Here is a 15,353-nt window from a genome sequence, read left to right on the forward strand (position 1 = left end):
CATGGAATAGGTTTATACACCATCAATTTTGTGATCCGTCCAATCGGCTCCGCCCCAGTGGCTCTGGAGTTTTCAATGTTAACCTTATGAGAAATGGAATTAATGAATCTTAACAGCTGTTTCAATTAAACAAGTTGGTTCTGTTCTATGATGTTCAATAGCTTTTAAGTTACAAGGATTACCAACAGGGTGCAGCACTATGATTTCTTTTACATTTATGACAACAGCTAATTTGCAACCAAAAGGTGAGTGAGCATAGCGAACGAACTTCAACTTGGAGGCGAGTTAGCGTAGTGAACGAGCTAACCTGAAGGCAAGTGAGCGTAGCGAACGAGCTAACCTGAAGGCAAGTGAGCGCAGCGAACGAGCTCCAACCTTAAGGTGAGTGAGCGTAGCGAACGAGCTCCAACCCAAAGGTGAGTAGGCGTAGCGAACGAACTTAAACCAGGACGTGATTGAGCCATGCAAACGAGATCATCTTGAAAATTAAGAAGTTAAACGGGGCAAAGCCCGCGGGTTACAGCTAGTATATATATATATATATATATATATATGAATTTGAACGGATGGTGTTTTTGGCCTCTAGGGACCTCTAAACAAAAAAATAAATCGGTCCCGGGTCCAGGTCTTACCACGAGTACTACGGTAATAGCTTATTCCCTATATGGGAAATTCGCTAAAACATAAACAGCTGTAAACAATCCTACTTTGACAGTTCTCATTGCGTTCACAGCTTTTTGTTGCTGCTTATAGTCCGTGAGGTTGGTGAAGGACTCTGAGGGATTAACGTCCCTTCCACCAACGCACGCACACTCGCCAGCAGGGCCCTACCTACCCCACGGCGAGTGACCCATGTCTGTGTGTGTAGGTGTGTCTCTCTGTGTGTGAGGGCTGTAATCCCTTAGAGTCCTTCGCCGGCCTCACGGACTATAGTTTAAATTAACTGTTATAAATGCAAAATAAAAATAATAGTGCTGCACCCTGTTGGTAAATCTTATAACTTTTTAATGCTTTTGCATATCATAGAATCAACTTTTTTAGTTGAAACAGCTGACTAAATTCTTTAATTCCCTTTAAATATGAATTCTCATAATAGTCGGAGAAATATAGGATATGACCTTAAAAAAATTGCAAGAAAACGTTTTATGGTTTTATTTTGTAGAGTTGGGTTTGCAGAATGACAACAAAAATCAAAAGTTGCCAAAAATCGGTGCACGAGAAAACAACTAAAATCAGAATTTAAAATGGCGGCTTTTTCCAACATTGGACAAACTAAATAAACATATTTCACATGCATTTGTTATGCACATTTTTCGAGATATTGACTTGGGACTACCGCCTGTATTTATTGGGTGGTTAGTACCTTATTTTGATAGGGAACATGTTTTTGGCCGCCATCTTGGATCCGCCATATTGGACATAGATAATTTTTTTTCAATGTAATGATAGTGTTGTGACACATCATTACCAACTACATTTTTACACTGATTTCAATGCCGAAATCCGTTTTTAAATATCTTTATTCATTTAGAAGATATATTCAAACGAATACTCTCCACCATACATTTCTTATGGACGTTTCATAGTTTGATAATTTTGTTAAAACCATTTTTCTTATATCTACAGTTCTTATTGACGCTTGTAGTTCGTTCTAGGCTTAAAATATTCAATAATGTAAGGGCTTTCATTTAAGCTCTTGATCATTAAAATCAGACGAGTTAAAGACCAGCTACGAACCTCAGAACAATATTAAATTTAACTTTTTAGAAATATATTTTTATTAAAAGATTTATAACTCGGGTTGTTAATACGTCACAAAGTTATTTCTGGTCTCAAATTACTCGGTAAATGTTTGGCTTTAATTTTATTGATCATTAAACAAAATCTGACAATTTTAAAATGAGTCATGGACCATAATCTATAATATTAAAACAAAACAGTGTTTTTTTATTCCACGATTCTGAATCAACCACTCGACGGATTTTCATGATTTTTGTGTTGAAAGAAATATCATTTTGAGAACTAGGGAATGTCGAAGCCATAATTTTAGTTTAGGGTCCCAGTTTTTTAGAAATTAAGTTTTAATTTTTAAAAAGTCTAGCAGGCGACGCTAAGATTCTAAACTAGCTTTTTGCATAAAATAATTTGCTTAACATAACAGCTGTAAACATTCAGCTTTTGTGTCACAAATTCAGCATTTGGATAAAAATGTAAAGACATACTTAGGGTTGACTTATTTATACTACTGTATGTGTAATGCTAATCATTGATACGTTAAATTCTTCTGTAAGAGGATGACAGATTAATTAAATCAATCAAGAATCAATCAATCAAGAAATTTTTTTATTTACACAATAATTGCCAATACATAGGATACAAAAGTGCAAAAACCACAAATGGTTTGTCTGCACTAAAAATATTGTTTCTTATTTACCATATAAATATATAGATAGTAAAATACTAGGATGTTCAAATTATTTTTTAAAGCAATTTTTGTAATCTTCGATTTGTTTTAGAGCAATATACTTTGTTTTGACTAACAGCTGGTTAAACATAAACTATGGAACTATGAGGTTATTTTATTTACTCTTATTTTGTCATTGATTATAGGAAATAAGTAAGATTAGTAGAGATAATTAGACCACAGTTTAAAATAGTTTAGACCAAAATTAATTAAACCACAGTACAAATCGAGGCTCTGTACACGAGTCTTAATAAAAAAGGGCAAATGCAAAATTATTTTACTGCTCCACTTTTCAAGGAAAGAATAGAAAAATTACAATGTTTATATGTTTTAATTCTTCATGGTAGCTTTTTGTTTACAATTAATGTTTGTCTGCTTTAACTTTGTTTGGATTAGGCCCGGAAACATTGATGTCATAAAAAGAAGATCAAGAATAATCAGGAGTCACGATTTTAAATTACCACCACAACCTCAGCCGGGTTTTATACAAAGATAAACAGATGGATGACATAGATTGAACACAACGTCAACATTGACCTAGGATACTGCAATTAGACAAATCATCCTTTTATAAAATCGTGTTCAGTTGCGGTTACGTTTGGGGGTGCCTATATCAGCGCCCCCAAACGTGAAAATATCACTTTTATTTCAACTATGAATATATTGTGGTTTAAATTAACTAATATGGGAAATTACGATGTACATTTATTCAAAGAGGGTGGATAATTATCAAGGATAGAACTGATACCGGTATGGATAATAAACATTGACAATTACGTCATTAGCTTCACTAGCGTGTTTACTTTTCATATTCTTGCTGCATGTAACCAGTTCTTTTTTTTCAAATGAATGTTATTTGAACCAAACAGCTGTTTCAAAACAAACTGTTATTGTTTTTACTTTTCTTTGTTTACACTTATTTATTTAGCAATTAATGCAGTGAAATTGATATAAAGGATAGGTGTGGCGATTAGTTTTGATGTTAGGACACCAAAGTTAAATTATGTGTACTGTGAATTTTATTGGATATTATCGTTTTATTTTAGGTCGTTTCTATTCAGACCTTCTGGAAATTGTGTATAGTAGTTGTATTGTGGTGATAATAATTATGGAAGAGGCAGGTATGCGATGGAAGGTGGTATCGTTGACTAGGTCTATACACTTCTCAATTGACTATTACTCTCTCTAATGTAGGCTACTTATAATCAGTGTGCGTCTGTGCGAATCGGCTGCAAATCTCACTTCAACGCTTTTCACATCGTAAAAATTGCAGGATTGCTGTTTTATTGTAAAATTATCGGATTTAAAATGCATATCCTATAGGCCTATATGATGGAATAATAACATATTTGGTCACAACATTTGTTTATAATACGATTTTTCACATTAAAACTGCAAGCAACTTTGTCTTTATATGTGTAAACTAGCTGATCTGAATTGTACACGGTTTTAACTGACTACTGAATTCCCGTACGTAGGACGGGCTAACACCTCGTTTAACATTAAAATGTATTTATATTGAAATTTGTCTTTAGTTAAAGACGTATATCCCCAATTCTAAATAACTCCCAAAACTCTTTATAGTCTTAAATAATTTGCCAAATTATTGACTTTTATTTTAGCTATGGATTACTTTCCGGGAGTTATTAGGGTTTGGGATATATGTCCTTAACTAAAGACAAATTTCAAAACAAATACATTTTAATGTTAAATTAAGAACCATGACTCATTTTAAAATTGTCAGATTTTGTTTAGTGATTAATAAAATCAAAGCCAAATATTCACTGAGTAATTTGAGACCAGAAATAACTTTGTGACGGATTAACAACCCGAGTTATAAATCTTTTAATAAAAATATATTTCTAAAAAGTTAAATTTAATATTGTTCTGAGGTTCGTAGCTGGTCTTTAACTCGTCTGATTTTAATGATCAAGAGCTTAAATGAAAGCCCTTACATTATTGAATATTTTAAGCCTAAAACAAACTACAAGCGTCAATAAGAACTGGAGATATAAGAAAAATAGTTTAAAAAAAATTATGTTCACTGCTCAGTCTCCTGGTGATATTACATAAAATTTAGTTTTTTTTTCTGAATTACGGCAGTTTATTTTATTTTTTGTTGTATTCTTTTGTTTTTATTTTTTTTGATATTAGCCTAATTACATTTTAGGTAAGATAGTTGATTGAAACAAATTAAACTCAACTCAATGATTTGCTAGTTTTCTTATACACCCTAAGTGAGCCTTTTCATGGGGTATAAAGATGAAGCCACATTGGAAGGATAGAATAGAAACTAATTGTGTAGTAAACGTTATGTGTGTTTTTAACTGACAAGAAGTCTTTATTTTTCAGGCAAGTTTGTTGTGTATTCACTATTCCATTCTTAGTGCATTCCTAGGCCAAGAACCTTTCCTTCTAAAAGAACAAAAAAAGAAAACACTAAGGGCTTACCTTTGTAAATGTTATTGTGGTCTCAACTTCTTGGTTAATTGGCAAAGATGAATTGCTATGAATTGAAGAAGAGGAAGAATCAGACTCATAAACATCACTTTGTTTTTTAATTTTGCTTTTGGTTTTAGGGATGGAGGCTTTTAGCATTTCTATCACTTCCTTTGGATCCAGTTTTGGATGCTCTATTTCATTGTATCCAAACAACTCATGCTGGCGCCTGGGAAGGATTTTAGGCTCTGGAAGATTTATGCTTTTTATTGGTGACACTAATGGTTCTTCTAGCTCTTCAGGCTCGTCAAAACCAAAATATTTATCATCAACTACCGTGTTTTCTAATGCTTCTTTTATAAGACCAGTGCTTGTTTTTAACTTGTTAAGAACATCTGTCTGGCGAGAATCATCGAAAACACTGTTATGACGTACCACCAAAGACCCCTGCTTACAAGGTGTTGATGACAGAAAATCATGGGAGGAACCTGTTGAAATATTTGCTGAACAGTGAGACAGTTGATTGAACAAAGTCTCATTAGCTGAGGCGCATTGAGAAATTCTACTATGTGTATGGTCAGAAAAGCTTCTTTTGGAAGTGTAACAACGCTGTTGTAAACCAAATGACGTTTCTGAGGTTACATTAATGTCTTTGGGTAAAACTGAAGATTGATTTTTTGGTTGAGTGTCCAATTCGCTGTTAGCGACATCAGGAGGATTAACAGCATTACTAAAACTATTACTTGATTCATGAATAGGGCTCGGCAAATTCTCAGAGTGTGTTTCATGAAGGATACTCAGTTTATTTTTTTTCTCTGAAACTTGTTTGTTGCATGGAAGGTACGATGATGGATGAGACATAAAACTTTGCACAGAAGAACATGTACTTTCAGTGTCATTTAGGTTATTTACAGATTGAAATGACTGACATGACGGACCTACTTTTGTATTAACTTTCTTACGGCTGATTGGTTTTTCAGGCAACGATACTAAACTTTCCGTAGAACTATATTTTATGTTGTTAATTGTTAGGGCTTTTGGGCCTACCTTAGGCTTTTTTACATAAGGCTTCCTTTTTTTCTTTTTCTTTTTAACTGGTTCTTCATTTTCATCTATCTCATCAAAGTCATAGACGGTTTCTTTCATTGCATTAGTAACATTGCAGGCATTGTCTAATTTAGAATCAGCAATTTTAGCCTTGTACACAGGTATGTGATGTTTGATGTCACTCTTTTCCTCATGACTTTTATTTGACGGATTGAAGTTCGTACACAAATTTATACTTTCCTTTTTTCCTTTTGTTCTTTTATTTTTCTCTTCAAGAGATTTGCTTAGTGCATGTTCTTTAGTAACAGCAGCTAAAGGAGAATTTGTTTTATCACTCAAAATGTGTCTTTTAGTTTTGGTATCTGTATTGATTTCACTATTTTTAATAGTATAGATGAAATCATCAGTATTATAGCAAGATTTGCGATGCCTCTCAGATTTTCTCAAGCTACATTCATTGTTGTTAACAGAAGTCGAGTTTTGTAGTGAGTTTCCCACAACTTTACTCTCTACATTTTCCTTTGACGCTAATACAGTGGAACGTAACTCCCTTGGATTCTTCTTATTATTCTCTTTACCTGTTGCTATGCTCTGATTATGTAAAGAGTTTTCCTTGGAGTGTCCTAGATTTTCGTCTTGAGACCATGTTAAATGTTTTTTCCTTGATATTTTGGAGCACATTGCTTTAGTCATATTCAATCTGAAAAATATTTAATTATGATAGGTACATCAATTGTAATAACAAGTAGTAAACTTGTTATAACATATAAAAACACACTCCTAAACTGCCAAAATATATAGGCCTACTATCTTCAAACATAGGTCTGATTCACAACAATTACTTGAAAAAAGGGTTTAGAACAAATACTGCTGACATTCAATAGCAAGAAAATTGGCAAGTTACGGTAGAGTTTTGGTACAGTCCCCTCTTAACCGACCTTGCATTAACCGATAATCGGATTATCTGTCCTCGCTCGTAAAATATTACAGTTTATTTTAACCGACCTTGTTTTGAGAGCAGTTCGCTTTAAAGGCCGCTTTGTAGGAATCTTGACCTTTTCGCTCCAACGCTCGGCAATGAAAAGTAGGTATACACTAAACTCTACAGTAAGTTACTGTATAAATAAACAACCTGTATTTTAACAAAATGGTTGCTTGTATCTTTATTTAGAAAATAAGTTCTGTGGCCTACTGTATTAAGATGGATTTGGAAAGCATCAATTAATATTACTAAAGGTATTAAAATTAGAATTTCTAGGCTATTACCTCTTGCCTATGACTATTATAATTTATTCCACTGAAAGTATTTGACTTTACCCTGTTTTGGATTTATTTGTGACCTTTCTATCTGCAATACTTAAGAAAAATAACCCCGCCGCAGCAAACCTGCCGATTAAGCGAATTTCCTTTTGTCTGAATAGATTTTCAATTAAATCTATTTAAATAACATTAAGTTTAACGAGTACTTAGGTTTGCTGCTATAAAGAAAATAATAAAGTGAGGTTTTTAGTAAAATACTAATAGCTTAGTATAAAATAAATAAATTTTCCAAGTTTGATCAAAATATAGGCCTATCCATAAACAAGCAAACTACAACAGTTTACAATATTCTCCATAAGAATAACATAGGAATTTAAATTTAGGCTACAAATTTTACTTTCTCCCCCTAAACCATACATATGGAGAAAGTATTGTTTTCGTCAAAATTTTCGAGTTTGAGTTTTGAGTGGATATATCCGCTTTGGGTCCCCCTGGATAAAAAAAGTGGTTTTCAAACTGATGTGTGTGTGTGTGTGTGTGTCTGGATGTGTACAGAGCTAGGGTCTACACCTGTGGTCTGATTTCAATAAAATTTGGTGTGTAGGTTCTAATCCATGGTATCTCTAGGAATTTTTTTTCATTTTTTTAAAATTTAGATTTATAGGCCTTATGTTGATTTTTCCATGATAACCTATAAAATAACGGAAAAGACAGATTTCCACAAAAATGCCCCGAACAATTTTGATAATTTAGTATGTTGTAGCCCTTTACATTCTGAACAAAATGGTATGACTCCCATTTCTGTAAAAATTACGGTTCAAAATTTATTGTAAATTATGTTATTTTCCCATAAAATTACAAAAAATAGAATTTTTGAAAAGCCGGTATTGATTTAACTTAGTATGTTATGGTCCTTATAAATAAAAAAGAAATAGTACAAACACCCCATTGTTGTAACAATTACGGTTAAAAGCTATTGCAGCTTTTGTGATTTTTAACTATAAAATATCATATTTACTCTCACCGCTTACCCATGATAAAGGTTGTTGATAAGCTTTTGCGAGAAAGTATGTGTCAGAATGCTGATACCGTTTATTTGAATTTTCTCCATTACCAATAACCGTACAAAAACACTTTGATATACTAAATTATTTGTTTTTTTAAGCTCTTTAAAAAGGTCTAAAGAGAAATTGGGAAATTTTGTGTTTTGAGGGTCAAAAATGAGAAAAACAATTTTTTACCCCATTAAATCCCCTGTTAAGGGGATTTCCACGGTTTGATCATGCTGGTTTGCGAATTCATTCAAGTTTATCCCCCCTTACAAATCCATATTTCATCAAAATCAGACAAAAATTACTCAAGTTCACGGATATATATATATATACTAGATAACATGTGGCTTTAAATAGAGCAAAACTGCAACCTGTAATAAAAGAATAAAGAAGGAAAACAAAAGTTATCAATATATCTTTAATACTTTAATCCTTTTCATTGAAATGGTGACCATAAAAAGTAGGTAACGTCACTATATGTTTCCTGAATTACTGACCTACTTACAATTATTCAATATGGTAACTCAATAATATGTGGACTAAGATCATTGTGAATAGGTAAAGAGACATCACCAAGTTTCTGGGGGAAATTACAAAGTCCACTTCAACTTGTAAAGCATGCATGTTTGTTGTTAATTTGAATTTCTTTATGCTTGACCACTGTGCGGATGATTTTACACAGTTTTCTACAATAGTGGTCTGCGATGAATGTTTAAGAACTTTCAGTATTTGTTGAAGCTTCGCAGCATAGTAAAAGTGTTTTCCCCCCAAAAACATGTCATGGATCTTTAAATTGTAGATCCGATTCGTGGTACTCTCATCTAAATGAGCTTTGGAGCTGACCATTACAAAGGTTGGATTTAATTGACAAATTTTCTCCAAAAATTTTCCGGATCTAGGTCTTGTAGCCCTGTTTTTAGATTGGGAGTTTCCAAGTTAATAAGTTCCTGAAAGAGTATAAGGGAACTCCACAAATGAGGTAAAAAAAACCTTTCCTTTATGGCAACACAGAGTTAAACATGTAACTGTCTTAGCCAATATTTTCTAGCTTAAAATGTAAGGCATCACCATGTTAACATTAAACTTTCTTTTGTCCGAGGTTGATGTAGCACCACGGCGGTCTAGTACTGCCGCTCTGTATACGACGAAATGTTACATTGGGAGGGTGTTGCAAGCGGTCACGTTCGCGTTCCCTCCGGTCACTCGCAATTCTTGGTCTTAAGTAGCATTTAATTTTGAATTTAATAAAACACTAAAGAGTTAACCAAACAGAAAACAACACAACAAAGAAAATGATACACATTGTAAATTACATCTATATAAATAAAATTAGAGTTTTGTCTGTACATTGCTCAGAATCATACATTTTTAGGTTATTTTTACGTTTTATACATTAAAGAAGCCGAAACAAGTCTCATCTAAATTTCTGTCTGTCTGTTTGTCTGTCTGACACACTCAAGATGGCATTTTACGCAATCTTCTCCAGGAAAACGAGAGTACCTATCAAGACCCAAGTCATTTTAATGTATTCACTGGATTGGCGAGAGTGTCTTTAGCCATTAAAATATGGTCTCACTACTTTGTAATTAAAATTACGGCCGTTCAAAAATGCAGTTTTGTGCGATTTTTGTCAAGTTTTCTTCCAATTTGTATCACATAATCATCTATGAAACAACGAACAGCTGTTCGGATCAAGATTATTTTTTCTAGCTGTCACTGAAATGTTTACAAATGTTGTTTACAAACACCACAACCATTTCCGATCACGTTTTGAAAGCAAATCCCATCCAAGTGAGATTAAAAACGTTTTTATTGCATAAAGGATTTAATTAATCGCAAGTGGAATAACATAGTGTAACCGTAAATTAAATAACTAGGCATCATCCAGGTCAGGAACCAGAAATATGTGTATAAAATTGTTTTGGAGTTTTGATAACCAGAAAGAAGACATTGAATCAAGATTGAATCAGTGTTGTATACGGCTGGGAAACTTAAATTTACTAATGACCGTCGCCAATAGCTTAGAAACAATGTTCCACTCATTGACGGCTCTTCAATGGCGGTTGTGTAAAGTGTAAAGCAAAAAATTACAACTGCAGTGGGTGATTGTAACAGAGGTTTACGGATGATGCTGAACTTGATTTTCCAATGTGTCACTTTCTGTTCCTACCATTGACTATATAAAGTCCTACTCCCCGTACACGGACCACACACGTATCACGTATCATACAGTATCCGTGTACTGGACACTATCCGTGTGTGTGTATCGGACGGTGAGTTCCTACTCACCGTGGGACCATACAGCCAATAGGCCCATAGCCCTTCTCTTGGGTACGTGTGGTACATATGCTTACCCAATTATTTATAACAACCCTTTCGACAACAATCCTTGATACCGGTACTTTTCCATAGAATACACGGCCTACCTAGGTACTTAAGAAATAAAATTATAAATGTCCAAAAACCCAACGTTGTGTGATTTTTGTCACATTTCCTTAAAATGTTAATATATATACCAGCAACCATTGTTTAGAGAATACGTAATCTATTAAATAACAGAAAGTTATGTTGTATAAGGTTTTTTTTTTAAACTGACACCGATAAGTATTACATTAAGAGTTGTGTACAAATAAAGCAATTAATGGGAAATAACTTTGATTGCCGATAACTTTTTACGAGAAAATCCAAAACCAAGAGATCAATAACCTTGATTAACGCATATATAATTGGTCGGCTGTACTACAGTTCTTAACTGTAAACGTTGGTTTTTGGCACGGTACTGGTTCTTTTCCTTTTAACCTTTAGTAGCAGCAAGAATCATTTTTACGTACCAACACATCACAGTAATTTACAAATTAGTTATCGTTGGTGTTGCACCTTATTTATTAAAGGCGTAGGCATATTCAATTTAATTGATGTCTTAACTGTATAATTTTTGCTTTTTCTGTCTGGATTCCAAAATGTTATGCTAAGAAAACTATAACGCATTTTAGTAAAACATTTATTCAGCAAACTATCATGAATTGTTCAAACACTTTGAACGTTGTTTATGTATCAATAGTTCATGGCCTATTTTGGTAATTTTTATTACAAATTATTAATCTAAATCGTCTATAGTAGGCCTACTGTACTTCATTTCATATAGCAAACCGATTCAGATAGCATTTCGACAGAATTTCAAGTCATCTCCGGTCCAAGCAAATATAAATTGTTATGATCAAATTTTATGGCATTAACAAAGATTTCAAGTACTAATTTTATATGTACCTTTTTATGCTTAAAGCGTAGCAGATTCCCTAATTAAGTTCGGTATTTTTGTGTGTATGTATGATGGTAACGCATTAATGTCCTTGTTTCTCAATGTTTCACGGAAAGGACAAGAGCGCCTTGATAATGAAAATGTCAACCCGAATAAAGTGTTAAATTAAGAGGTTGAGGTAGTACCTTAAATACTTTTAACCATTATGTTATAGTCCTTTAAATTCTGAACAAAATTTTACAAATCCCATTTCCGTATATTTACTCTCACCGCTTACACATGATAAAGGTTGTTGACAAACTTATGGGAGAAAGTATGTGTCAGAATGCTGATACCGTTTATTTAGTTTAATCATTGGATATAACATATGGACCAACAAGATCCGGGTGACATTTAATTGCGAAGCATTAGTTTTGGCTTGAAACTGTCAGATACTGAATTTGCGAAGGAATAGTTTTGTCAGCATATCTGAAAGTATGCAAACCAACTGCTGTGCTTTATATAAGAAGGTTTTAACTGACTATGATAAGATCCCCGTGCGTAGAACGGGCACACAGCTAGTACATGATAAAATGGTATAGTAATGGGCAAATGCATTGCGAATTAGCATTTTTAAACATTCACTTCATTATACCGAACTGTAACCCTATGTGATGATTCAGGGTCTATCCATATCAAGTGATCCAACAGGGGTTGCTTGACCATTTTTAAAATAAATAATATTTTTATCCTAGATACCTTTATCAATTCTGGGTTCAAAAGTGATTTTAAAATTTTTTTATCTATTTTGTTACTCCTACGGCGGCCATTTTTGTTTTGCAGAACACGCAAATTTTTGCTCATGTAAGGGTTTGCGTTAACTTGCACAACTCGGTAACCATGAACACTAGAGTGATGAAACAAAAAGCATTTTAATCTGGAAGAAACAGCCTAAATATTATGTTCAGTACATATTTATTGAAATGTGTATCAAAAACAGTTTTAAACCCATCTCAACATTTCATAAGAAAACGGAAAAATTTCAACTTTTGAAGGCGTATTACCATTGGAACGAATAAAATTTCAGACTTGATTTTTTTTGTGTGTGTAGCAACTCAGTAGAACTGTTTGTATTTCAAATATCAACCATGAGACTTAATTCCTTTAAAAGTTATCATTTTTCAAAAACTGAAATTTTTTGAAAAATTCAAATTTTGAGTCACAATATCATTGTTGGGACAAAGTTTAAAAATCTGAAATTTTTACCAAAAACCCCTCTTATGGTTGTTATACTGCTGTATGAATTTCATCTTTGAGATTTACTTTTAAGCTAAGTTACAGTATCATGAAAATCGCAAAAACCCCATAAGCTCGACCAACGCGGCTAGTACTGTAGGTAGCTTAAAAATTAATTTATAGGTGTAGGTAATTATTTTATTTAATGTAAACTTACCTAACTTACTTTAAAGTAATGTATAGCCTTTTCTTGCAAATTTCTTGTCTTATGTGAAATTAAAAAAAACTTTTTTTCAGATTATTTTCATTCAATGTTACACCTTTTTTTCAATAGGCCTAAATATTTTGAACTAATTTATTAATTTATTGAACCACTTTCATTTTAATAAAGAATATTAGAAATTTTACATACAAAAGCTGTTTGAAAGACAAGTTCTTAAAGTATACAACTTTTTTTACTTGTTAGTGTTTTTTGTTCTACTTTGATCATGCTAATTAGGAAGTTTGGATGTTTCTTCATTCAGTTTGGGTTTGTCCTTCCAGTGGTTTTTGTCAGTTAAAAGAGATTTAATTTTCTCAAAACTTTGTTTATAGGCACCCAAGCTTGGTCTTTCTAATTTGTTTTAAAGGCGGTTGGTTGTTGGTCCTGCTGGATCTTTATTTTGATAACTGATGTCAATCACCTCTGCCACCCACCACTGTCATACACAAATGCAATAGAGTTTTTTCCTAGCTTAGGGGACTTCTAAACTCTCGCGGACAGTATACTGTACTCGAAGTAGTCACTGTCATAACACTGGAGGAACTGCACATGTGCGTGCGGGCGTGGAGATGCAGTGCGATATGGCAACAGCGCCTGTTGCTATGGAAACCGCGTCAGGCTCTCTTTGCTCTTATTGGTCAGGTAGTCAACCTGGCAGTTCTCCCTCTTACTCGAACGTCAGATCGCCCCACCACGCCGATACGGAAGTTGCATCTATTCAAGTATAATTTAAAATGGCTTTAAAATTCACAATATCCCGAAGTCCCCGGATTGGATTGAAGGCCCGGGATTGATACCCCTAAATATGTCATTAATGAACTGATTGAACAATATTATAGTTTATGCCTTTAACAGCTTGAAATACTTGCAATTCTTTTATTGAAGCGTAACATTTTCTTAAGTGAGCGGAGCAGCGGACACTTAAACATTGACATTGACAGAAACCGAAAGAATTAACTTAAGTCGTGTGTGTTGAAGTTAGACTACCGGTACTTTAAGAATAAAGTCGAATTAGGCATACCTACTTCAAGATAAAACTGATAAAAGTCTAAGTGAATGAAAAATAAAAAGAAGTTGAATGTCCCTTCAGGGCCGTCGTACATAAATATTAGACTGTCAATGATTACATTTGATTTAATTTTAGATTTTATAATAAAGAAAAGTAAACGTTAAACATGGTAGCCTATTATTTTTATTGCACAAATTTTCAGTCAACAAATGATTTTAAAGAACATTTTTAAAAACAGTGTTCTATCACTTTTCCCTGTGGTGAATAGATGAACAGGGTTTTCCTAACTTACTGGAGCCACGGGAGCACACCACATTATGCTCTTATGAGGTGATGTGTACAAATAACCTAGGCCTACACTATTTCTAAGATTTTGAGGAACCAATTAAAATATGGGGTGCTAACTTAGTGCTTTCTGAAACAAATATGACTTTTTATTTGTAAGCTACTTACGTCCCCTCATGTTTCCAATTCAGTGCAACCTCTACCGAGTTAAGTTAACTTGTTTAATATACTAGGCCTAAGTTACTTCTAAAACTTATTATTACTTAGCACAGTTCGTGGTAGGCCTAAAGTAGGCCTAAAGGGTTTAAGCTACAATTAATAGGCTAAGCTTTTTAAGTTATGGACCTGTGAACGCAATAATTTCATCAAAATTGTTTTTGTTGAAACACCTACAGAATGGATACCCTAGGCTTAGGCCTACAGTAAGTTCGGTAAAGAGTTTTTTGGTTTGGACTGACTTACCCTAATAATAGGGGAAATATAAGAAAAAGGGAAAAATCCCTGCCAGAAATTCCCACTCCCCAGAGCCATCATCTACCGTACCCATTCCTACGCTTGTCTTCAGCTGACCCTTCCAATTGCAATCGCGGTAATTATTCCGTATAGGTGCCTCCAAACGAATTTTAAATTTTGATATCTTACTTTATAGTTGTTTACCTCCTGAATCCAAATATACCATTATTTTTCACAGCTGATGAATATTTCTCAAGATATCGCCATTACAATAAACAAGGTAGGATGGATGACATTTACAGGTGGAATGAACTATGGGTTAAGTAAACCAACAGCTGATTGTTTTCCATCATAGTCAAGCAAATGGAAGTGACAATTTTAATTAGCTAACTCTGATTCTGCAATATGAAAATCACCTGATTAAGTTACACTTTTCACTTTCTAAGACCAATAAGTTATTAATGTATTATTGTTACCCAGTATTTTATCCTTATTAATGATTTATTGATTTATATTTCACCGTTTAGAAATTACATAATAAAATGGTGCTATTCTAACATAACCTAACATAACCTAACCTAACCAAACCTCTAGAATGTAAGCAAACT

General features: G+C 33.5%; 1 protein-coding gene across 3 annotated transcripts in view; it reads right to left on the minus strand.

The window, feature by feature from the left end:
- The window catches only part of LOC128982889 (uncharacterized), a 44,755-nt gene that overhangs the window by 28,272 nt on the left and 1,130 nt on the right, over positions 1-15,353 (minus strand). For 2 of the 3 annotated variants that reach the window (XM_054401939.1, XM_054401940.1), the window contains exon 2: positions 4,916-6,650. In XM_054401939.1, the coding sequence (XP_054257914.1) occupies positions 4,916-6,643 (1,728 nt within the window). In that variant the 5' untranslated portion in view covers positions 6,644-6,650. Of the gene's footprint in view, positions 1-4,915; positions 6,651-14,754; positions 14,836-15,353 lie in introns of those variants that run through there. The other variant, XM_054401941.1, reaches the window with a different exon arrangement.

Source organism: Macrosteles quadrilineatus, unplaced genomic scaffold, assembly GCF_028750875.1.
Source record: "Macrosteles quadrilineatus isolate MER2022 unplaced genomic scaffold, UCM_ALF_1.0 Scaffold_1__1_contigs__length_201487025, whole genome shotgun sequence".
Lineage (NCBI taxonomy): Eukaryota > Metazoa > Arthropoda > Insecta > Hemiptera > Cicadellidae > Macrosteles > Macrosteles quadrilineatus.